At 37.9% G+C, this 25,692-nt stretch overlaps 1 protein-coding gene across 4 annotated transcripts; it reads left to right on the forward strand.

Annotated features, from left to right (window-relative positions):
• The first annotated feature begins 7,806 nt into the window (after window positions 1-7,806).
• On the forward strand, window positions 7,807-22,219 carry GTF2A2 (general transcription factor IIA subunit 2). 4 transcript variants are annotated; one of them, XM_023497635.2, is made up of 6 exons: window positions 7,817-7,966; window positions 8,320-8,433; window positions 12,363-12,512; window positions 15,309-15,413; window positions 18,968-19,094; window positions 21,924-22,219. In XM_023497635.2, exons 3-6 carry the CDS (start codon window positions 12,441-12,443, stop codon window positions 21,947-21,949), a joined length of 330 nt encoding a protein of 109 aa, XP_023353403.1. In that variant the 5' UTR covers window positions 7,817-7,966; window positions 8,320-8,433; window positions 12,363-12,440; the 3' UTR covers window positions 21,950-22,219. The 4 variants fall into 4 exon arrangements, with proteins under 4 accessions (XP_031811316.1, XP_023353403.1, XP_003755654.1 ...); XM_031955456.1 differs by lacking the exons at window positions 8,320-8,433; window positions 21,924-22,219 and adding an exon at window positions 19,780-21,580 and having other exon boundaries at window positions 7,807-7,966; XM_003755606.4 differs by lacking the exon at window positions 8,320-8,433.
• Window positions 22,220-25,692: the final 3,473 nt, after the last annotated feature.

The following is a 25,692-nucleotide window of genomic DNA, read 5'->3' on the forward strand; positions in this document are numbered from 1 at the left end:
CAAGGAAATACATGTGTTAGAAAATAAGTTCTCCCCTTGTTAATTTGTAAACTTTTATATCTGTTGGAATCTTTACAAAGTCACCATTGGAGTTGATTTATCTTAGAGATATTTTGGGCCAGAACTTAAAACAAGGTACTAGGTGGAACTGATAGAAACAATGCTTCTGTTCACACCTCTAGAGAGTATCTAAGTACCCAATGGAGTTCACACTTTGGGAGGATGCAGGGCTTAGTAGTGATGCGGGAAAGATTCCAATCTTTGATTCCCAACCGCCCTAGCTAATGTAAATTACCCTTTGACTCACAAATCCTGGTCCCTTTGAATTCCAATAGAAGGTCCGGACCTGTCCCAGCCCCACCCGGATCTGAGCCAACTCTGGGGCTACACCCCAAAGCCCCTCGAGCTAAGTCTCCGACTTAAAAGGACCACACTGGGAACCTCTCTTGGCAGAGATTCCAAACATGGTCGCCATGTGAGGACCCTCTGTCCACTGGACCCTCTGTCCAGTGCCCTCCTTATCTCTACCTTCACCTATCTCCTACTTCTAGACTCAATAATAAACCTCTTATTAATCTAGCTCTCTGGGCTAATAAATGCTTTTATTGGGAATCCGCGCCGCTTCTAGACCTCATATACCGCCATATCCTTGCGCCGAATCTAAGGGGGTTGCAGGGGAACTCCCTCTACCCCAAACCTGCCACTAGACCTTAACTAAACCCTAATTTCATTTAGGTACCTCAAATGTACACCTCAACATGTGGTCTACACCTCATTCGGTTCGAGACCTCAACATTTGGTTCCCTGACGAAACGAACACCGGAAGCTAGATAATTTGGCAACCAAACCGAACCCCAACCTTTTTGGGGCACTCAGAACCAATCTGGGTTTTGAGCTGTTCAGGCAATATTCTTCTGGGAAGAATCTGTGTTCTTTCTTTCGTCTCTCTCTCTAAAGATAGTGGGGAGAATATCTGCGTTCCGTCTCACCCTATTTGGCTTTCAGGTGAAAAAGGCCTCTATTCTTACCAGGCAATCCGGAACTCTGGATAAGGTAAAAGACTTTTTCTTTCCTAATCTTGCAGTGGATGCCCAATGCCCTCGGGTCGGGCTTGGGTCTTCTGGGAGCTCTAAGCTCTGGCACAATTCTTGAGGAATTGCTCGGTTTGACAAAAGCTTCTTTGTGCTCTCTGTCTCTTAAGAGATAGGAGAGGGCTGCAAAGATTTGGAAAACTAAAAGTTTTTTTTCCTGTCCACAATCTAGACACTCCCCTGCCTCTAAAATCTTTCCTGGAGCAGATTCTTCACTTGAGGAAACTCCCTCTGTCCAAATCCTTTCGAGAGAGAAAGGCCCTTCCTTTGCATCTCAATGCATTTCTAACTAGAAAGCCCTGCTCTCAGACTGGGACTCCGAGACATGAGAGGAAGTGTCTCTTTAACACCGCCCCCCTCCAGACCTGGGAGACAATGGCCATTCTGGTGACCCCACCCTTCTGGGGTCCAGGCCAGTTCTTTGATCTGTGCTGGGGGATAACGGAGAAACGTAAGAGGAGCCGTGTTTGACCCTTCTCCCTCCACTGTTAAATGCAATGGAGTTTCTAATGGTCAGGCTCCAGCCACGAGGAGAAAGGTCTCTGACTTGGGGTGAAGTTAGAATGTCCTGCCTCGGCTGCTACTCCCTGGACAGGGTGGCGTCTCTCCTTCAGGTCTTGCTCTCCCAGCAAGATTTGGGGCTTAGATGAGCCCCGCCCTCAAGTTCCTGAGCAGAGTGCCAGAGGAACCCTGCGCCTTGGGGCCTTTGCTGGTAAGATGGCATCTCTTTCTCCCCACCCTCGTCTGGCCTTTCCTCCCCTCTTCCATGGAGTGGGGAGTGGAACTGAGGCCTGTTTCAGACCTCTCCCATGTGGCTTGGCAACCTGCCATTTAAATACTCTATCCTGTCCCCTTCTTGGGGTAACTATACAGTGGGATTGATTGGGGACTCAAGCCTTAAATCTTCTCAAATCTCCAGAAAGGTTTTCACCAACTTTTAAAACAAATTTTGCTGGCAATCTGAACTTCTGGCTCTAAAGCCGAGCTTCCAGCCCTCAGGAAGCGTGCTCAGCCATACATTTAAATGGGACTCGGTTTCCTGATTTGGTCATCCTGTGTTGAGCAATGCCCCCTGGCCCCTTTTTAACAGAAGCCTCAATTACGCTTTTGCGGGCTGTCTACAAAGACAGGGGATTTTAAACTGTCTCAGTTTTCAGCTTAGGGCACTACTTAAAACCTTTTCTCAGCTGCTTGTGGAAAGATAACCTAGGTAAACCAGGCTAGGTCTGTCTCTCTCACTTTCCTACCTAACCCTACAGGTGGGAACTCTTTTGCTCCTAATTTTCTGTCCTAATGAACAGACAATTCTCAGATGAAGAAATTGAAACTATTTCTAGTCATATGAAAAGATGCTCCAAGTCATTATTAATCAGAGAAATGCAAATTAAGACAACTCTAAGATACCACTACACACTGTCAGATTGGCTAAGATGACAGGAAAAATAATGATTGTTGGAGGGATTCGGAAAACTGGGACATTGATCATTGTTGGTGGAGTTGTAACAATCCAACCATTTGGAAGTAGTTTGGAACTATGCTCAAAAGTTATCAAACTATGCATACCCTTTGATCCAACAGTGTTACTACTGGATTATATCCCAAAGAGATTATAAAGAAGGGAAAGGGACTGTGTGTGACGAATGTTTTGGCAGCCCTTTTGTAGTGGCTAAAACTGGAAACCAATGGATGTCCATCAGTTGGAGAATGGCTGAATAAACTGTGGTATATGAATAATATGGAATATTCTATTCTGAAGAAATGACCAACAGGATAATTTCAGAAAGGCCTGGGAGACTTACAACGAATGCTAGTGAAATGAAGGCAGGACCAGGAGATCATTATACTTCAACAACAATACTATATGATGACCAGTTCTGATGGAAGGCCATCCTCAGCAACAGATCAACCAAATCATTTCCAATGGGCAGTAATGAAGACTAACCAGCTTATCCAGAAAAGAACTCTGGGAGATGACTAAAAACCATTACATTGAATTCCAATCCCTATATTTATGCACACCGCATTTTGATTTCTTCACAAGCTAATTGTACAATATTTCAGAGTCCAATTCTTTGTACAGCAAAATAACTTTTGTCATTATATTATTGTATCTAATTTATTTTTAATATATTTAACATCTACTGGTCATCCTGCCATCTAGGGAGGGTGGGGGGTAAGAGGTGAAAAATTGGAACAAGAGGTTTGGCAATTGTTAATGCTGTAAAGTTACCCATGCATATATCCTGTAAATAAAAGGCTATTAAAAAAAAAAAAATTTCTGTCCTAAAACCTTTTGTTCTTAGCACACTCTGTTCTATTTTCTGGATTGGCGTTCTATGTCCCTGCCAACAAAGGTTCTTTTTTGGGCTCCAACCCTGGCCAGGTTGCAGCTTCAAGAAAGACCTTTGGAATGATGCTGGGAATAAAATTCAGTCGAGGCAAATTAAATTCTTTAGAAGATGGCTCTTTTTTTCTTTTCTCCCTCATTCCTTGACTGCAGCAAGAAATGAGTTAATGGAAGAAAGAAGCCATTAGAATTGGTGAGCTGCTTAGGAAAGAAGTCTCTCTTTCCTGTTCTTTTCTCAAGCTCTCTAGACTTGTACCTGTTCCCTCCCCATTCCTTGAGAATACTTCACTCCAGGGACCCGGGCTATAGAATATGCATACTGTCTAGATGTTAAGTGAGGAGCTATTGAAGTGGAATCACACCCCTACACCACACCACTCTAGACACTTCTCCACTACCTTGCCCTTAATGATGGTGGCCCTCCGAAGAGGTTTCCCTGAGGCAAGCCCACCACAGCACCCTTCTATAATGAGGGCGCTCAAAGTCTCGAGCTAATTTGACTTTCTGGCAGACTCCGGAGTCTTGGGAAATTAGTTGCCCAAGACGTTAGGGCGAAATCCTGGTTTTCTTTGGCAAATGGCCTTCTAGGAGGTCCTTTGTGACACCTTCTAGAGACGTCTATGAAGGTTACGTTATAGAATGGGAAAGTCTTCGGGTTTGCTTCCCTCCTTCATCCTTGGAGATTTTTAAACTGTGTCAATGCACTGGCTTGAGAAAAATCCTTAATCTCAACACCTGAATTCTGAATAGATTAATGAATTCCAATCTCTCTAGGGACAAGTCCATCCCTTTAAAAGTGCTTTTTTTTCTAATCCTGGGACTGAATAACACTTGTGCCCCTCAGGCAAAAGCAGCGAGCAAAAACACCCAGCACACTTGTCTCTTTTAAAGCTGAAAAACGACCTAATGAAACCTAGGACCCACCCACCACCTCAACTTTTCGGGTCCAAAACTCATTTTCTTCCACTCTGCTGCTAAAACCTGTTTGTTGGTTTCCTTTATCTCCAAGTGAGACTCTCAGCTCTTTTCTTCTCAGGGCAACTTCTGCCTCATCGGAGCAGAAGCGCCTTTTAATACAAATCTCTCCAGACTTAGGCCTGTAGGTGTCCCGGAACCTGTCCGAGGAGACCCAGTCTCTGTCCTGAGTTCGAGCAGGAGGAACACTGGAGAAACTGTGTCACACCACAGGGGCTGAATTGGTCCCCGGCGTCCTGCTCCCCGGTGGGGGTGGGGTCTGGCCCTGTTTCCCCTTTTATCCCAGGACAATCCCAACACCCTCAGGGGCTGGTAAACTGGGTTGGCAGTGCTGGGATATTCTAACCACTCCCTCTGACCCCTTCACCCCTCCCCCATAAGAGTGGGGAAAGTGGGGAAGGCTCAAAGGTCTTGCTATTAAGGAACCAACTCTTTTAAAAGAAAGGCAGCACAGTTAAAAGATTTCTAAGAGCTTAAATTGCATTCTTATCTTGACTAGAGATATAGGCCTCTTGCCTATCCTGACTTCTTAGTCCACACCCTTTTAATACCATCCCCAGGAGAAATTAGCTTTCCTGGAAATTAAGAATGAAAGGGCTAAACTCTAAGCTACTAAACACTTTTTACTATAAACAAATAATCTTTTGCTTCCAGCATTTTCTCCTACTTCTCCTTGTTAGATGGGTTCTTACAGGCAGCCTGATGCATTTCCTGCTGCATCTCCACCCTGGATGACACCCCCGTTTTAGCCTGCTCCCGAGATCTGGGCTTCAATCTTTGGACTTGCAACTGCCCTTCAGCCTGGAGAACATGGGACAACTGACTGGGAACAACTGACCGGGACAAACACCCCTTAGATGCCCTCTGCCATCCCCAAATCCCACCTCCGCCTACCTCCTGGCATGAACCCCAAATCTCTCGACCCTTGCCAGCTCGAAGCAGTTAAGAGGAGATCAGCGCCCCTTTTCCCACATGCCTTTGGGGTGACTGCTTGAGGTGGGGGATGAAGAGGGACCCTGACTTGGAAAATCCTGGAAGGGAAAATCTTCAATTCTGTCTCAATAACTGACTTTGACCCATGTCTTTTCCTTAAATGAATTTAAGTTCCAACTGCTGAGGGAAATGATGTGGAAAGATTCAATCTTTGATTCCCAACCCCCTAACTAATGTAAATTATCCTTTGACTCACAAATCCTGGTCCTTTTGAATTCCAATGGAAGGTCCGGACCTGTCCCAACCCCACCGGATCTGAGCCAACTCTGGGGCTACACCCAAAGCCCCTCGAGCTAAGTCTCTGACTTAAAAGGACCACACTGGGAACCTCTCTTGGCAGAGATTCAAACATGGTGCCATGTGAGGACCCTCTGTCCAGTGCCCTCTTATCTCTACCTTCACCTATCTCCTACTTCTAGACTCAATAATAAACCTTTTTATTAATCAGCTCTCTGGGCAATAAATGCTTTATTGGGAATCCATGCGCTTCTAGACCTCATATACCTTAGTATCCTTGCGCCGAATCTAAAGGGGTTGCAGGGGAACTCTTTGACTCCTGTATCCAAACCTGCCACTAGACCTTAACTAAACCCTAATTTCATTTAGGTACCCCAAATGTAGACCTCAACATGTGGTCTACACCTCAACATTCGGTTCCTAACCTCAACAGTAGGGCTTAGTCCGAATTCACACCTCCCTTAGGGCCAGAAAGCACTCTGGGAGATAACCCAGAATCCCTCTCTGTCCAGAAGGCGGAGTTAACCTTTGGGAGATCACATATATCGGGAGCTTTTGAAGCTTGAGGTTAGTTGTTCTTGTGGGACTTAGGAGGCAGAGACTCTGGAAGAAAGCCTACAAGCCCTATCTTCCAGGCAAGAGAGATTCATCGTATCTTCTACCTTGGTGCTGGCTGGAGGCTGAAGAAAGCAGAGGCAGAAGCCAAGGACAAAGCTGCAAGAGCTCAAGCAGAGAGATAGGTCTCTGGGCTAACCGGGCTAATTTGGAAGGAGAAATAAACGTTTGCGTTTTTACCAGCTGGCTGCATTTTGGAATAATTGTTGATTTGCAACTGAAACTAAGGCTGCCTCCAGAAAACCTTCACATATATCTGTTGAATTGTGGCAACATTTTACCTTGTGGCTCTCCCTGTGGGGGTAGTGCTTTGGATAGCAGTACTAAAAAACTCCAATCATTGTCAAAACTCATTTTAAGCATGAATTAATGTCAATTTACAGGGACTTCGCTGACTCAAGAAAGTATAAAAAATATTCAACTTGCACATCTATGATGTTTTTGAAAAATATGTAGCAAGTTTCATGTTAGAATCAAAATTCAGAAATTTCTGCTGATTAGAATGCTAGACTAGATATAAAGGTAGTCCGACATCTGGATTCTTAAAAAAAATTTTATAGATAGCATAGAAGATGTACAATGTAACACTACATCCTCTGCTGTATCTCCATAAAACTTTTTGACCCCAAACGTAGGACATTACCTTTATATCTAGTCGATGTGATAACAGTACAAATAAAGACCTAGGAGTTTCAGTAGGCTATAAACTCGGTGTGAGTTGGAAATGTCCTCCGCCCTGCACCCATTATAATCTTGAAGCTATTAGTAGTGGAGGCTTAGAAATCTGGTTGGAATGTCCCTTACAACTCCACACGATGCAAGGAGACAACCTGGTTAATCATGCTAAAAGGATTTGAGATCATTTAGTCCAGTTCCCTTCGTTTTAGAGGTGAGAATACTGAAGTCCTAAGAGACTATCAGCGCTGGGATCCAAACCTAGAGCCTCTGAAACAAACCAATGCCCTTCGCGCTGTTGTAGTCTGGAGAACAGAAAAGAGGTCAGCATTAGGAAGGTCTTTAAAATTGTCTACATACAGGTGTTAAACGAGCAGTGGTGGGATCCAGCGCAGAACCCTAAGGAATGACTTAAAAAAAAACTTAGGACAAAGGCAAGAAGCTTCAAGAGCCCTCCGTGTGCTGGGCACTGTGTTAAGCGCTAAAGATACGATTTTTTTTAATGAAAAGCGAAGAAGCCTTGTTCTCAAGCTCATAGTTTAATGGAGGAAGCAATGTACAAAAAAAAAAAAAAAAAAAAAAAAAAAAAAAAAAAAAAAAACTATTAACTTTTTTTTAATGCTTTGGAGATCACGAGCAAACGACAGGCGTTGGAACGGAAGGCTCGGGGAAGACATTGCTGAAGGTAGTTTACAGCACGAAGCGGAAGCAAGCCGGAGGAGGAGACTTGGTGGCGCTGGCAAGACTCGGCAACGGCGGGCGTGTGAGGAGTAAAGACTGGCCCCTTAGGTGACCGGGAGGAACGCAAACACAGAGAAAGGCGTCGCACACGGGGGTCTGAGCGAACTAGGGAAACTGACGCTCACGTATTTGCGTCACTTCCTCCGGGGGCGGTGCCCTGAGCACATCCGGGTCGCGCGCCCGGGTTTTTGGTGACCGGGGCCGCGGAAGAGGCGGCGGGGACCAACGAAGGGACGGGCTCTGCGCCTCTTCGGCTCCCAGCGCTCGGCGGTGGAGGGCGTTTTCCCCGAAGGTACCGGAGGAGCTGGGCCGGGCCGGGGCGAGGAGAGAGAACCGCGCGGCCCAGCTCGCTCTGCCTCCCCCGCCCCGCACCCCCGAGGGCCCGCCGCGGAGCGGCGCGACTTTTCCTTCGGGCTCGGCTCAGGGGCCCGACCCGGCCCGTTAACCCGGGCCTGCGGGGGGGGAGGGAGGGGGGGAGGGGTGCGAGATGCTTTGTCCGGGGCGGGTGGTTGTAATCTTTCCTCCGGGCGGCGCCGGCCCCTGTGCGTGGGGGAGCTTCTCCGGCCCGGGACTCCCAGAGGCGCCTGGCTCCGCTGCGGGGACCTCCCCCCTCCCTCCCCCCAGTCTCCTCTCTTTCCTTGAAAGTACCGAAAACAACTTTGAACTGTGTGTCACGTCCTGACAACAAAGCGGCCCAACTGCTGGCGTATTTCCCGCGTTCTCACCTGCCCGGAGTAGTTTGTTGCTGTTTTTCTTCTCGTGGGTATAGATTCAGTTGTAGAATTTCTCATACGTAAGCCGGGAGGGAGCTGGCTCTGCTCTGCTGTCCTGTGCTTGCCGGTTGAACTAGTTGGTGTGTGTAGTCTCCGTCTTCTTCCTCTGCTGTCAGGGGTGTCATCCCCAAGGCTTTTTTTTTTTTTCCTAGATTTAATTCCAAGCAAAAGGCATAAGTGCTTTGTTTAGGAAGGAAGTTGGCAATATACAATTCAGCAAACATTAAGAACCAGTACCGAGTCAGTCTTTGGGAAAAGTACAAAGTAAGTTTTAGGATTCTGGAAAGACTGATGATTAGAAAAGAAAATCGTTAGCATATAAAACACTCAAGATACCTGCATGAAAAAGATTTTAATGATGGCGATGCCCTACTGTGGAGGAAATTGTAGTTCCCTCTGTCTGATGATTCTGTGAGACTTTTGTGCTTTGCTTTATCCACTTTTTTTTAGGGTTTTTAAAATTTGATGGGGGGAGAGGTTAAGGGGAGACAGGCAAGCTGGGTGCCAGTAGCACATATTAACTATATTTATAGGTTAACCTTTTTTCATAACCACTCCCCTTTTCCATTGACGTGTTTTTTGGATAGTTTTTTGTTTCTATGCATTTTTCATACACAACGTGCATCTCCTATGACTTTTTATGGGTGACTTGAAACTTTATTTCTTTGGAGTCTGGAGTCGCATGCTTTAAGCCATATATGTAACCAAAAGAACTGTTTTTGGCCCGGGCTTCTAGATTTGTGATTTCATAGGTAGGAAGAATTTTATCCATCTGTGAAAAAAGTGTCCATCATTGCAAAGTAATAACTCCTTGTAAACTTAATCTCGGAGTACTGCTTAGGCTACTGAGAAACTGAATTGCCAGTGGTCACACAGTTAGTATGAACCCCAGTTTTAAGGACTTTTTAACTGACTCTCTTTACACAGCACATTTCATCTCAGCAAATTCTCTCAAAAGAACATAGAAGATGGGTCTTTCAAGAAGCCTGGGGTCATTAAAAGCATTGTGACTTTACAGGTGCAGTCCAGACCTTTACCTTCTCTTCTTGGCCCAGTTCATTTTCCATCTGAATTGGCTTGTCAAAGATAGTGTCCTTATGGACCAATTCAATGGGCTGTTCATCAACTACATAGTATAGTCTGAACCATAGACATTTTTAAAATCATTTGGATTTTTTTAACCAGGTCATATAGACACAATTCTTAAGATATCAGATGTCATTTAGGAAGTTCCACAATTTAGGAGACCTTTTATTGTATGCAGAGCTTGATATACAATGTCATTTTAAAACATGTGAAATATTCCATCATATTTGTGTCTTCATCTTCCAATTTGGACTTCATACTGAACATTTTTAATGTAACAGACATCTTTGGTAAGGATTTCTCCATGTTATATGTTGCTTAACATTTTATTTTTTCCCTTAGTAGTATTTGTTTTTCCAAATACACAAATATGGTTTCCAATATTTTTGTAAGATTATGTTCCATTTTTTCTCTCTCCCCCTTAATTTTTCCCTTTCCCAAAACAGCAAGCAATCTGATATAAGTTAAGCCTTTTTAACATATTTCCATACTTGTCATGGAAAAATCAGACCAAAAGGAAAAAATTACCAAGAAAAAGCAAAAAAAAAAAAAAAAAAGTGAAAATACTATGCTTTAGTCCACATTAAGTCTCCATAGTTTTCTCTCTCTGGATAGGGATGGCATTTTCCATCCCATGTCTATTGGAATTATTTAGAATTCACTGTATTGCTGAGAAGAGCCAAGTCTTTCACAGCTGATCATCACATTTTGTAGTTACCATGTACAGTGTTCTCTTAGTTCTGTTCATTTTATTCTTTGCTTAATATTTTAAATCAGAACATCATAGAATGATGTTATCTCTTTTTTAAAGGTATTTTGACCAGCATACTCCCTTGCCTGGCACTCAGGCTGCTACCCTTTGGGGTGCCGTGGCTATTACATTCTTTTGCTAAGTCTGTCTTCCAGTTCAGGTAGATGGGCTCCAATACCTGACCTGGGGAACCTGTACCATGACGAACACCCAGAATATTGGCACAAGTGGCAAAGGATGGTGCAGTTCAAGAATGGCACTCCCAGCCTCCCTCTTCCTCCTCCCCCTCAATCCAACTATCCAGATATTAAATTTTGGTCTAGCTTTTCCCAATTCATGTCTTCCATTGTTCACTCTTTTCACTCTGCCTTTGAAACTTACTTTATTTTTTAAGATTCCATTTTGTCCTGAATTTCTTCCTTCGAATTCTTCTATCTGTGGGATATTTATTGGTACTCTTCCAAGACTAGCTATTCCTCTCACACTTTAGATACATAGGACTAGGAGAAAAATTAGTATAGTCTTTGTTTCATGCTGCTGCTCTCCTACTGTCACTTGTCAAAAACCTCTCGTTAGGGTTCACTTCATCTTGACCAGAGTGTTGATACTACCATCTATAAATCTACATATAGTTCATTCTTTCTTCTCCCCAATAAATTTAGTATCTGGCTTAGAATCAGCGATAACTAGATAATAATGGATTAAAACACTGTGTCTGGGAGTCAGGAAGATCTGAGTTCAAATTTATCCTGAGATACTTTATAACTGTGAGTCTGGGCACATCATTTAACATCTTAGCTCCAATTTTTTCAATTATAAAAGCTTCTTAAAGTAGTTGTAAGATGAGATTGCAAGGTGCTTAATACAGTGCATGGCTCATATGGTTATTCCATTTGAGTCATCTTTTCTATCCTAAACCCTTTCCAGTTGGAAAACCCTAGCTTCTGGGATCATTTTCTTCCTTAGCTCTCATAAAATTTGTCTCTAGACTACTTTAACCTTCCTTCTTCCCCCCACTCCACAATTTGTTTCAATTGCTAAGATAATTTCTAGGTATAGTTCTGCATATTTCTCAAAAAGGACTTCAGCTTTTAAACACAACTTCTCTCAATTCAGTTTTCTATTTAACATGAATTTTGTAGACATTTAAGTACTTAACTATATGCTTGACACTGGCTCTCAGATTCCTGTATCACATTATTTTTGTGTGTGTGTGTGTGTGTGTGTGTGTGTGTGTGTGTGTGTGTGTCCTCTACCCACAGAACTTGGAATCAGAGTTTGAAACTTGCATTTATTACTTGTGTAATTTTGGGTGATTCATACTCTTAAAGTCTCAGTTACTTCTTTAGTAAACTTAGTTAGCTTAACCTCACATCCATGATTCCATACAGCTCTAAATATGTGATCAAATGTTTAAAAACTCTCACCAAAACTCAACTTTTAGATAACTACTATATCCAAAGCATAAAATATTTAGTCATTTGTTTATGGCAAGTACTTTATTGTAATGTATACTGTTTGTTGTTTGATGACATTTTGTTCTGGTTATTTTTTTTCTTTTTAACAGCCGTATAATTTTATTGGTAGGAGAAACTCCTGACATGTGGAGGCACATAGTGGCAAGTGCCTGTAATCCTTGTCTTTAGGGAAGGCTGAAGTTGGTAGATTGCCTGACCTTAGGCATTCTGACTTCTGGTGGGAGTAAAGCTGATCCAGCCTCTACATGAAGTCCAACACTAAAATGAGGGTTGAGGAGAGGCTGTGGTGGTGTGGTATCATGGACCCAGCTTTCTTAGGAGCAGCAATCCAGCCCAGGTCAAAGTTTTCATCCAGTAGAATTCCATCAGCAGTAGAAGTCATTGCTTTAAAAAAGACTTGGACAAGATAAAAAGATCGCTCTAAAAAAAAAAAGTGTTTTTTGTGTTGCTGCATTTGTGAGAGGCACTCTTGAACCTACAGCTTCATGATCTTATGCTTCTAATCCCCTAAACTATGCTACTTATATGTCATATATATATATATATATATATATATATATATATATATATATATTTAATGCTAATTTTTTTGTTCTTTAGGACATCCATGAAACCCTGATATTTGTGGGCAGTTTTACAGCTGGATGATAAGAAAAATTGAACTCTTCTTCTTACGTCATGGCATATCAATTATATAGAAATACTACTCTGGGAAATAGCCTTCAGGAAAGCCTCGATGAGCTCATACAGGTGAGAAACACGTATTGAGCCCTTCTATTTAAATAGTTTTATATCATCTCATATCTCATTGGCAAAGCATTAGGCACAACTTTATCTCAGAAGTTAGTAACTTCAATATTTTAGTGCATCTTTGATCTCACTGGTGTGGGTGTTTCCCCCCGGGTGTGCTGGTCCATCCATGCCTTTCTATCCTATGCAACTCTTGTCCTCCTTAAATTGTACCAAGAGAATTGACCTCACATGTAGAGTTCTTTCTGTAAAATCTTTTTACAGTCTCTAGGTACCAAATGCAATCCAGAGACCTATCAGTTATCCTGGGCTTTCATTACAAGATTAACATACTCCCTTTTTCAGCCAGACATTTATAGATGATACTTTTCATTCCATTTTTTGCATGCAAGTTGTCACCATAACACTTCAGTTTTGTATCACCAACTGTGTCGTTAGGATTGATTTAATAGCTAGCTAGATATCATAAGAAGACTGGATTTGAAGTCAAAAGGACCGCAGTTCATATATTGCCTTGGCTATTTACGAGTAAGCTTTGTGACCCTGGGCAAGTCACTTTAACGTCCCTGCTCTTCAGTTTCCTCATCTGTAAAAGATGGTACCTACATGATAAACTCTGTCCTTTATGTACTTCAGACTTTATTTTGGATCTTGATGCAAGCTTATCAAATATTGTCTTTAATTTCATCTATAACTTACGGAAGTGAACTTGCAGTTAGTACAAAATATGAGAAACTCAATTTAGAACAAATGTGTCATTGAAAAATTTGGTATAAATCAAATTTACAAAATTGAATTATGGATATTTTTTCCACTGTTAGCTGTAGAAGGTGAAAACTTCTTCTGAGATTTTTTTTTTTCCCCATTTAAAGGAATACCATATGGAATCCCTAAGATTAACAGTCATATCCTGATAAAATCTTTTTTTTTTTTTTTTAATTAAATCTAAATGTCCCTAACTTGTATTTCTTTAAAGTGATATGTACTTAGAATCAGTATCATAGAATCATAGGATTAACAGTGTTATTCGAGATATTATTACCCAATCCTCTTATTTTATGCTAATAAACTAAAGCTCAAAAAATTTAACCTATCTGAGCTGTTAGTGGCTGACAGAAGACTAGAATCTGAATATTTTAATACCCTCACTTGATAACCTCAGCAACTCACTTGGATTTAATTCTTATATGATTACAGCCCTAGTCTCTTTTCATGAGCTTCAGTCTTAAATCACCTGTTGCTTGCTTATTGGATGACCCATAAATATTTGAAACATTAACATATATAAAAGTGAGCTCATTACTTTTCCTCTCATACCCACCTCTCTTCAGAATTTTTTTATTTCTGTTGAGAGACCAACATCCTTCTAGTTACTGAGCTTGTCAACTTTATGGTAAATGTCAATGTCTCACTCTCCCACCCGACATGTTGTGAGATCTTACTCCATAATTTTCAGTTCCCTTCTTTCTACACATATAAACATCACCCTAGTTCAGAAGCCTCTAGCCTGGATGATTGTTCAGTTATGGGATCATAGATCTAGAACTGTAAGGGAACTTGAGGGCCCTCTGATTTAGTTCAGTATCACTCCCCGCTCCCTGCCTCTGCCATCCACACTTTTCCTGCTTTATAGATGAGGAAAAGGAAAACCAGGGAAGTTATGGGATTTGTAGAAATTGACAGGGATAGTATCAGAAATAAAATTTGAATATAGATCTCTTACTGAATAATCAGTTCTTCTTTCAATATATCACTTCTTTCCCTCTTAATTTAAATTAAATAAATTTTATAAATTTTATTTTAATTATTTATTAAATAAATATTTATTAAATTAAATAAATTTTCTCCACACAGTTGATAATTTGATTTTCCTAAAGTATAGGTCTGATCATAATAACTTTACTAACTCCCTATAAATTGATACATCTACAATCAAGGGTGAAGCCCTCTGTCTGATATTATAAATCCCTTTCCATCTTGATCTTTAGTCTACCTTTCCAATTTTGTTATATATTACTCCCCTTTTTTGGCAGTGTCAAATTATTTTGCAAATCAAGTTAACCTTGTTGTTATTTCCCCTACACACTATTCCATTTCCCATCCCCACACTTTTTCATTGTCGGTCCCCCTTGGTTAGAATGTAATCTTCATCTCCATCTTTTAAAATTCTTGGTCATTTAAAAAGTCAGCTCATCTTTCCCTTTTGGCCTTTTCTGACTTCCATTTCCCACCTTTCTAATTACTAATGCCTTCCCTCTCAAAATTATTCTATTTTTTAAAAAATATGTAACTTATTATCTTCCCTGATAGAATGTAAGCTCCTTGAGGGCAGTAACTTTGATTTTGGTCTTTATCCTTTGGCATGTAGCACATAATAATCACTTAATAAATGTTTTTTGATTGATTTCCAGTACAACATTTGTTACTGACAGTATTGATAGTTGGGTAATTAATGTCATATGAACTAGAAAAAAATTTTGAGGAAGGAGAGCCAGGGAAAATTGTTATATTTATAACTTTGTATGTTTTCTTCTTTAAATGATATTTGTATCCAAATGTCTATATTTTGTCAGAAGATATTACACAATTCTCAAATTTCATTTTTTGCTTATCCTATTGTCATGGAAATAAGGAATTTTAATGTACTTGGGGTGGTGGTCAGGAGGGACAGTGGGAAACTGTCACTGTAGTAGAATTTCTGGCTTACTTTCAGATAAGCCTTAAGCATTAAATTCCTATACTTTGATATATTTGGAATCCATAATGAAGGAAATGAATTGTGGCCTTTTTACTCAGTCTCAACAGATCACCCCCCAGCTTGCCCTTCAAGTCCTACTTCAGTTTGACAAGGCTATAAATTCAGCATTGGCTCAGCGAGTCAGGAACAGAGTCAATTTCAGGGTAAGGATACTTATCTAAACCTAGACTCTTGCACATTGTTACACGGAGTATTTTTAAGGCCCTTACACACTTATGTATCTATAGTAAGAACAGAATGATGGCTGTGTAACATTTTGAGAACTCTTGTGTAACACTTCATAATATTTCTAACTGTTGTTACTTTTTTTTAGATGAGCTTATGTAGTACGTTCATCCTGTATACAAAAGGTGCAGTTCTTTTAGGTCTGGTTCTGTGTGTGGTGGGACCATATTGTGTCTTTGTAACTGAGTTATCATTTGCCCAGAAACTTTTCAATAGCTGCTGAATCAGAGCTATTCTTTAAGAAAAAAATTGTATTCTCAAACATCCACACTCTAGTATAAAAAGGCTGAGAATGATAATGGGACTTCTGGAAACTGCTATTTTTTCTGGCTTCCTTACCTAATTTGTGGGGCCCAGACAGATGGTAATGGTGGCCTTCTTTAATCAGTTTAATTCTGTCTAATCTTTTATACTGATGTTAATGTGTTAAGAGGATAAATTATAGCTGAATAGAGATGATCTTATTCATTTTGACTCTAGATTCAAAATGAAGAACATATGGGGAAGTATTTTTTCCTTTTGCTATGATGTAATATTATCAAACAAAGCAATATATTAAATAGTGTTGATAATGTGACTTTGTAGAATTTGTTTATTTCTATCTAAATTATGGTTATGCTGATATAAAATAGAGCAAATAATTTGTCATTTCCCTGCCCATTTAATGAAAAGATACCTAAGCAAAGTAGCCTACATACAAATATTCGGTAAATATTTGTTGATGATAAAAACCTGCCAAGTTAGTCTCCCTGTGCACTTATCCTAAGTGCTACATATGTGTTGAATGTAAATATTTCATTATATTAAGGATTTTTGTTTTCTTCAGTATGATCATTTGCTGATCTTAAGGAGTTGATAAGTTAGTTGCTAAGTCTTAGGGTATTGCTTGACACTCAGAGAAATTAAGTCCTTATAAATATTCTTGTGATCAGCTAAGAGAATGACTGAAAGTGAAACAAAATGTCCACCCACATTATAGTTTATGTGGTACTTTAAAGACCCCAAAACACTTTGCCATCTGTTTCCTCATTTGAGTCCGACAACAACACTGGACAGACTTAGGTACCACAGGTATCATGAACTCTGTTTTATAGGTGGGAAAACTGAGAGATTAAGCCTGTCTCTCAGGAAGTGTCATAGGGGGTTTGAACCTATGTCTTCCTGGGTTCCCACAGTCCTATACCATTTTGCTTCTCATTCTCAGTTGATGGCTCCACAAGCACACAAAAAGTTGAGTTCTTCTGCCACAGAACTTGATTGGTTTTGAGTTCAGGGTATTTGTATACATGCCTCTGTCACCTCTGGTGGGGAGAGATGTAGAAATGGCATTAGTGTCTAGGTAATGAATTCCAGCAGTTTCAGTCATTTTTAAAATTCCATTTTAAAACCTAGTATGTTGTTAATTATTCATAAGCATAACTTTTCTGTTGCAGTACTTTTGACTAAAATTCAAGGCCATTTTGCAAAAAATAAAACTTTAACCCTCAATTTTATGACATTTACATAAATGAAATCATTTGACTGTTAGAACAGGGTTGGTTTTATTTCTTTTGAATTAAAGTTCATTTTCCATAATTTTCATAATGAAGATTTCAGGATTCCTGAAAGTAGATAATATAAGGTAAAATCTTTTTAACTAAGTGCCCAAAAGTGATGTGTTGTTTTTAGAGGGAAAAAAAATTGATGTGGTAACAATATTTTAGTATCCTGCCTTTGTACAAAACCACTGCAGTACCTTGTAAAAATTTTGTAAGGCAACAGTTGTTTACCTTTTGACATTGCTTTCAAAATTATCTATTGAAATTATTTAAATGTTTTAAAAGTACTTAATGTTAGTACAATTTGTAGCAGGACATTTAAAAGGAGAAGAATTGTGAGTACATACAAATTGGTGCACTAAAAAATAAATCACAAAATGCTTCTTAAGTATTATGAAATTTTGAATAAGACCCTATAAATCCTTGTTGCATTTTCTCTTCAAAATTATCAACTATAGTTCTTTATCTTTACTAAGATTTCTTTTCACTTTAAACCCAGTTACATGTCTGACTTTGAATTTTAAAAGTATTGTATTATATTTGTATTATATTTTGTCAGCTGCCTTAGAAAGTAGATCCAGTGAATGTTAAGTTTTCCCTGGAAAATACAGTATGAGATTTTATTTCGGTTACAGAAATTAATAATGAAAATTTGTCAGGTTAAGTGAAAGTTATGATTGTTTTCACATATTAGCACCATGCTTCAAAAAATGTCCACTAAAATCTTTTAAATATTCTTTAAAAAAATTTATAATGATGAAAGTAAGTGCAAGTTACATAAGACATTGAAAAAGCAATAATTGCCTGATCTTTGCAGGGCACTGCCAAGTGCATTTTGATTTGACTCACCACATTCAGATTAGTTGTAATTTCTATTAAAACCTATTCCTTTTTTGCAGCAGTCAAGTGCACATAATTCTTTAGTTTTCTCAAGTGTAAGATTCTTAACTTTTTAGGAGAACTTACACATTTCAGCCACACGAGGGCAATCAAGATAAACATTTAGTATTTTGGAATTTTACAATTCTGCTATTTCATGTCCTTGAATTATAACTGGTAACTTTTAGTAAGTGACACAGTTTTTCACTTTATATCTAACTGAATTAAATTATCATGAAATGTTATTCCCATATTTCTACTTTTCCCTTCTCAATTCCATTCTGTATTCTCAGGTTTTTTTTTTTAATAGAAGTATAGGTTCCTTTCAAGAAAATAAAATTGTAAGTTAGGTTCACTCTTGACTACTACATTCATTGTTTACAATTTTAGTGTGCTACTGATAACTAAAATAAGAAGTTGGGTTCTTAATCTTCTAGCCCAAAAAGGTTAGTCAGAAAAATATTCACAAAATATTACAGGGCTAAAGGAAATTCTGCTCTACTTCTCTGCTCCTTCTCCACCCCTAATTCACATCCCTAGATACCAGTGTTTTCTCCCACTGCAACATGAAATGAGATGGAATGAGTCAGAATGGAATCAGGTAGGATAACTAAATCAGGTCAGCAGTTGTTTGCATCTTAGGGTCTACTGAAGCTGTCAGCAAGCCGGAACCCCTTTTCTTCAGGACTATGTTTCAGAACAGTTAACATTGTTTAGTGGGCTTTTATTTAAAAAAAAAAAAAAAATTTAAAGCACTACATATTAAACATGAAAAGTCGTCAGTTAATATGCATAATTTGTTAAAGATACTTAATTTTATATTATAAGAATCCCATTAATCTGAATTACTGTAAAAATTGTACCATAAAAGATTTCTTTGAAAGGAAAAAATTTATTGTAAACTATGCCCCAGTTTTATACCAGCTAGTTTGGGGGGAAAGGATGGCCTTATATTTGAACCAGTCACATGTTGACTTTTGTTGATTTTGTCTTAATGACCTTCATGAAAGGAAAGTGAATCTTTTCATGGTGAATGTAAATGTTTTCTTTTAAAGGGCTCTCTAAATACGTACAGATTCTGCGATAATGTATGGACTTTTGTATTGAATGATGTTGAATTCAGAGAGGTGACAGAGCTTATTAAAGTGGATAAAGTGAAAATTGTCGCCTGTGATGGTAAAAGTAAGTGTTCAAATGTCTTAAAAAAACTTTTATATCTTATGACTGTTGACTAGTTTGTTGATACTATATTGCATATGTCTTTAGAAAATGCTGTTGCTCAAAAAAATCCAGCTAGCCCCTTGCCACACTTAATTGTGGTAGTTATCTGTCCAGAAAAGAGTGGAGGAAAATAATGTGAACTTATAATGCATTCATTGTTCTGAGATGGAATGTCTAGTCTTCACTCTATTCAGTCCATTTTGTAAATATTTATACTTTCCTTCACCAAAAATCCTTTTTGTCTACTTATATGTATTTTTTACATGAACCACATTATTGTACCAAGTTCTATTTCTGCTTCAGTTCCAGTGATTTAATGTTCTTTTGTCTTGTTTGTTTTCTAAAACATGACAGTATGTTTCTTGGAGCTGATGATTCTTGACTCCCTTGTATGAAAGAGAAAGCTGTTGGAATGGAAATATGATTTCCTTTTCTAAGTGCTTGTTAATAGCCACTGAACTAATAAATCAGGAAAGAGAAAATTATGGCAATTAGTTAGAAAGAAGTAATTACTATATAACTATACAATTCCCTAATAAGGGAATCTGTTCCTTCATTATAGATTTACTCCCAAGAGTAAACTTAATATTCAAGTGTTTCCCACTGTACTCATTTATTTTTATTTGTCTGATTCTTTTGGGTACAGGGGACAGAATCTAAAGTGTGCCTCATAATTTTATTGCAAAGACTCCTTGTAAGTATATGATTGAATAGCAAAAGGAAGAAAGAAATTAAATTCACTGTCTTCAAAGAACAAAAAACAGATTACTTCCTGAGGTCTTTCAGACCTTAGAAGCATTCCAAGAAGGAACATTTATATTCTTTTACTGTAGCATTCCTAGGAACAGGTAGCTTTCCTTTAATTTCTGGTTTTAATGTCCTTGACAGATGACAGCTATTATAAGTTACAATTTACTTTGGTAATAATATTTTTGTCCTTGTAATACTTTGATGATGCACATAGGCACCTCAATAGAATGCAGGCTTTTGGGGAGTAACGAATGTTTCATTTTGTTTTTGTAGCTTCAGTGCCTTGCATAATGCTTGGCATAGAATAAACAGTTATAGTTAATAGTTCAGAGAATCTCTAAATGTGTAGAGGGGGTTTTTAAAAATAGATTCTTGTATCAGATTTAGGCTTATAACTCTTAACTTCATCAGTTTCTCTTGTTTTGCTAGCCGAATAACTTCACTGTTATAGGCTATTACAACAAAAGTAATTTCAAATATAGATATAATTAGAATAAGATCTCATTTTTTAAACGGTGACTTGTCCAGCAACTTCCACTATTATGAAAAATCCAAGAATCAGAAAATAAGCCTGAAAAAAGGCAGCCAGGGCCTCTGTTCTCAAGATTGTGTACTTTATTAGTAGTATGCCTTCTCTTCTCACCTAGCACCTGTTGATGCTTATATTAGACACATTCTCACAGAAATAAGATTATGTTTTTCAAATTAGAAACAGCAATTTAGGTTGGGCTACTTAGAGGCACATTGAGCATAATATATAATAGCTAGTAACAAGGAAAAGATACAAATATAAATGGAAAGAAAATATTTTAGAAAACTATTTGAATCTATTTCTTGTAAAAAATAAAGAGCCTCATATACTTATGTAGCCCTTGAGGACCTCACTGCTAACATATAAAAGTATTATGAAGTGATAATTCATGAAGATCCTAAGTATTCAAGAAAAGATGAAGTTTTGATTAGCATAGTATTTAAGAAGGTAAGGAAGTATATGATACATTTTGGAAAGAATTCTATCCTAATTAATCAAAAACAGGTTAGTGTTTTTAATTCTCTTATATAAAACACTTCTTTCTTTGACAGTGCAAGAAGTTAAATGAAACATTGCTGTCAAATAGATCTCATTTTAAAAAAAACCAACTGGCTGAAAGAAAAATAATCATCATTTCTGCTCAGAAACTTTTCATTACCCCTGAAAAAGGTCTCAGTTCTTTAGCTTGACATTTTGCCTTAATCTGATTTCAGCATAATACTTCCCAGTTATATACCCTTTTAAATTCTAACACTCTTTTTTACTTGCCATGTTCTCACTCACTTTCCTGATATTAATTCTGTTGTATCCCTGCCTATACAAAGATTTCTCTTATTTTTTCCATATCGAAGTGATCTTTCCCTCCTGTCTCAGCATTTTTTGTCTATTCCTTGGGTATGCACTATTCTTCCAATTTGTATTAAAGTTCTTTGTGTTTTCCTCTATTAGTCTATAAACTCTTTCATGACCATAATGATTAGTCATGCTTAAATATCCAGTGTCTTGCACAAAATAAATGGTTAGTAAATGTTAAATTGTTAGTCAACTAACTTTTTTAGATATATGTATGTAAATATACACACATGTACATGCACGCACACACATACACACACTGCTTCTGCACTGTCATATCTTAACAGAATCTATCCCTTTTATGGCCAAAAAAGAAAAAGTGGAGAACAGAACCTAAAAATGTAAATAATAAATAGTTTTGGAATGAGAATGTAAAATAACTGGTTCTTCACAAATACAAAATTATTCACAGAAATGTTCACATTAGATCTATTTGATTTTTTTATCTATCTCTAGCAATGAAATTGTTTTTGATAAAATGTATAAGTTATTATTTTACTGCTTTGAGGCTTTTTTCCTTAATAGCACCTGTTTCTTTCAAGAAATCTTTTTTGTACTGATTCATTTAATATACATGAAAATCAAGTTGCTCTATTCCTATTCAAAAAAAAAAAATGAATTTGTACTTTCTACCCCACCCCCCTCTGTTTTTTTAGACACTGGCTCCAATACTGCAGAATGAATAGAAAAATGGTTTGTCTGTGCCATTTTCTGTTAATATGCAGCACTTGGGAAGAGAAGCAAGGAAGAGACTGTTTAATTTATTCTAGCAATGCAGATACGACTACACTGTGCTAGACTATCTCTGAGAATGCTTGTAGAAAGCATATTTCTGTAGTGTTTTACATCACCTTTATTATACAGCATGAAGAGAAATACCTTTTTTAAATGACAAATCAAAAGTTGTTGCCTTCTTATGAACATTCTTTAATAAACTTATTTAAAAACTCAGCGTGAAATAGTAATTATTAAAAAAAAGTTGATGTAATAATTGAAAGTTAATGAGCAGATAAGCATTTTGAAATAATATAGATACATTACATTGTTATTCTCTTCAATATCTTCCTAACTTTAAACCTTGGAACTTCTTTTGTAAGTCTCAATATTAACATTCTTAAGTGTAAGTGGAATTTAAAGTAAAACTCATTTTAATCTGGAGAAAATTCTTTTTTTTTTTTTTCTTCAAAGGTACACAAGTTGTTGCAACCTATTCATAAAAATATTACTGTTGGGGACATCACAAAAGTAAAACTTGATAATGGAAATGCTTATGTTATCAAATGATTTCTAGACCAAACATTAAAATAGTCTCCAATGTTATTAAAAATCTCCAATGTTAATGGAAATCTAGAAATGAATTCTACTCTATTGACTTTACCATTCATTAGGTTCTAAAGCCCTTGCTGATAATTACTTGCAACAGATAGCCTAATATTGATCAGTTATAGTCTGAAGAGAGACAAGTGAGTAGCTCAGTGGATACAGCTCTGTGCCTCGAATCAGGAAGACTTGAGTTCAAATTCAGCCTCAGACACTTATTAGCTGTGTGACTCTGTGGAAGTTATTCAACCTCTGTCTTAATCTACTGAAGAAGGAAATGGAAACCACTCTACTTTCTTTCTACTGGAGAAGGAAATAGCAAATCACTCTAGTTTCTTTGCTAAGAAAACCCCATGTAGGGTGTGTCCCATGGGGTCACATGTCCCATGTTCAGATCTAACAATGGTAGGTGAAAGAATGTGAAAGAACCTTATTGTCCCTCTGTGTACTAATGACAAAGACAAATGAAGCACTTCTTTAAAAATCTGTGGTAAGCAATAAAAAGCTTGAAAATATTAATCTTTCAAAAGTGATTGGATGTGGATTAAGGTTAGTTATTTGCTGCAAATCAAAGTCAACTTAATTTTTCCCAACAAAGCACTCTGAATGGTTTTATTAGCACAAGGCTGTCTCTTAAAGATTCATTTTCCACTCCTGAAGAATGTAAGGGAAATATCACTAATATTCCTAATATTTTTGGTAGCAGTTGATTTAATAATGCATTTCCATGCACAAAATCACTTGAAGTTCTTCAAATATAAAAGTCATAATGAACATATGCCATATTCTGTTTTGAAAACATATTAAGTAATAATAGATATGATTATATAATGTGAGATAAGTTTCTTTCTGGTTCCTAATTGCTTTCTCAGATTAGATAGACAATATGAATTGCCAGTAGTTGATATAAGAAAAGCTTATAACCATAGTGATTTTGTTTTGAAAAAATACAGGCAATGTGGATCAGTGGATTGAGAAAGATCATTCTTGGGAGTGAGGAAAACCTAGTTTAAATGATACCAGTAACAATATCTGAGTGACAAATTACTTAATCTTTGTGTACCTGTCCCTATCTACCAGTTGATAAATTTGTGATCTTTCTCTGCTTGGAAGAGAGTAGGAGGCAGTTTCTGCTTGGGAAATTCACTAAGCAGTAGTTTAAAAATAAAGTGAGGGGAGCAGGGAAGAGACCAAAAGGCAGGAACTCATCTGAACTCTTCCCCAATCCCCTTCAAACAACTTAATGCTTCAAGAGTGGCAGAACCCAAAAAAGGATGGAGTGAAACATTTTCTAGCCCAGAAGGTGGGCTGGAAAAGTCTGTTGCATCATCATAGTCTGCACAGTTCATCACAGCCTGCACCCTAGCACATCAGCAGTAGGCCCTAAGAATTGAATCAGTAGCAACAATAAGCCTTCAGACAACTAGTCAGACATTATAGCGGTTCCTTTGCCAACCCATTGCTCAATACCTGGATCTGAATCACAGTCACAAGGCATGTAAGAACACTAACACATCAGAGGCCAAGGTCCCAGTTCTGGGGCAGAAAAAAAGTACTTGTGGTCAGTCACAGGCCACAGCAGAGGCTAGGAGAGGAGTAAATGCCTCTTTATAACATACCACCTTAAAAGAATCTAAAACTTAAAGGTCCCCAAATTATCTTTGAAAACAGCTGCACAAAAACTCAAAGCTTGAGTCTGGTTAAAAATCAAGTAAAAAGGGGAAAAAAATGGAAAGAGAAATGAGAATGATGCCACAAAATGAAGAAAAAAATTAACAATTTGGTAAAAGAGGCACAAAACCCAGAATAGACCTAATGGTAAAAGAGGTGTAAAAATAGAATGAAAAAAAGAAAGTCTTGAAAAGGAGAATTGGCCAAATGGAAAAGGAGGTACAAAAGCTCACTGAAGAAAATAAGTCCTTAAAAATTAGAAACTAATGGAAACTAATGATTGAGACATCAAGAAATAATCAAAAATTTAAAAAATTAAAAAAAATTAGAAATGTGAAATATGTTGTTGGAAGAACAACCAACTCAGAACATAGATGGGATGATTATCTAAAAATAAGTTAAATAAAAATTAAGGGATGAGAAAGGAATGTACTGAAAGAAGGAGAATAGAAGTGGTAGACTGGGTTAAATTCTCACATAAAAGGGACAAAAGAGCTTTTACAGTGGGGGGGAGGGAATGGGGTGGGAGAAGCTAGTGAACTTTACTCATCAGAATTGGATCAAAAAGGCATTAGTTCAGTTAGGAATAAAAATCTGTTCTACCATATAGGAAAGAAGGGAAAGAGGCTAAAGGGTGGGGGTTGGGTGGGTGATTAAAAAGGAGGGCTGAAAATTGGGGGAGGTAAAAGAAGGCACTTGAAAATGGGACAGGGTGAAGAGGGAGAGTAGGATATGTAGAGAAAATAGGATAGAGGGAAATACTTAATCATAACTGAAAAAAGTTATAGCAAGTTTCTCTGATAGTCTTTATTTCTCAAATATAGAGAACAGAATCTAATTTATAGAAAGACATTCTTTAATAAATGGTAAAAAAAAAGTGAATAGGCAGTTTTCAAGTGAAATAAAGCTATTTATAGTCATATGAAATAATGCTCTAAATGCAAATTAAAACATTATCAATCTACACCCATTGGATTGGCCAATATGACAAGAGAAAAATGACATTGGAGGTGATGTGGAAAAATTGAGACACCAATACACTGTTGATTAAGTTGTATACTGATTCAACCATTTTGTAGAGCAAATTGGAACTATGCCCAAAAATATTTAAAAGAAAGAAAAGGACAACCTATGTGTACAAAAATATAATAGCTCTTTTAAAGGTAGCTGAACAAATTGCGGTATATGATTGTGATGGAATACTGTTGTGCTATAAGAAATAGACAAATAGGATGATCTCAAAAAAAAAAAAAAGCTGGAAAATATACATGAACAGATTAAAATGAAATGAGCAGAACCAGGAAAATATTGTGCACATTAATGGCAGTATTGCAAAATATCAACTGCGAATGACAACTATTCTCAGCACTAAAAAGATTCAAGACAATTCTGAGATTTGTGATGAAAAAATGCAGTCCATCTCCAGAGAAATAA

This window comes from Sarcophilus harrisii, chromosome 2 (genome assembly GCF_902635505.1).
Source record: "Sarcophilus harrisii chromosome 2, mSarHar1.11, whole genome shotgun sequence".
In the NCBI taxonomy this organism is placed as follows: Eukaryota; Metazoa; Chordata; class Mammalia; order Dasyuromorphia; family Dasyuridae; genus Sarcophilus; species Sarcophilus harrisii.

Excerpts from the sequence above, each read along its gene's own strand:
- GTF2A2 (XM_023497635.2), top strand. The coding sequence starts at position 12,441 with ATGGCATATCAATTATATAGAAATACTACTCTGGGAAATAGCCTTCAG. Across the intron at positions 15,414-18,967 it reads GGAACAGAGTCAATTTCAGG|GGCTCTCTAAATACGTACAG; the intron begins GTAAGGATACTT and ends TTTCTTTTAAAG. Across the intron at positions 19,095-21,923 it reads TGTCGCCTGTGATGGTAAAA|ACACTGGCTCCAATACTGCA; the intron begins GTAAGTGTTCAA and ends CTGTTTTTTTAG.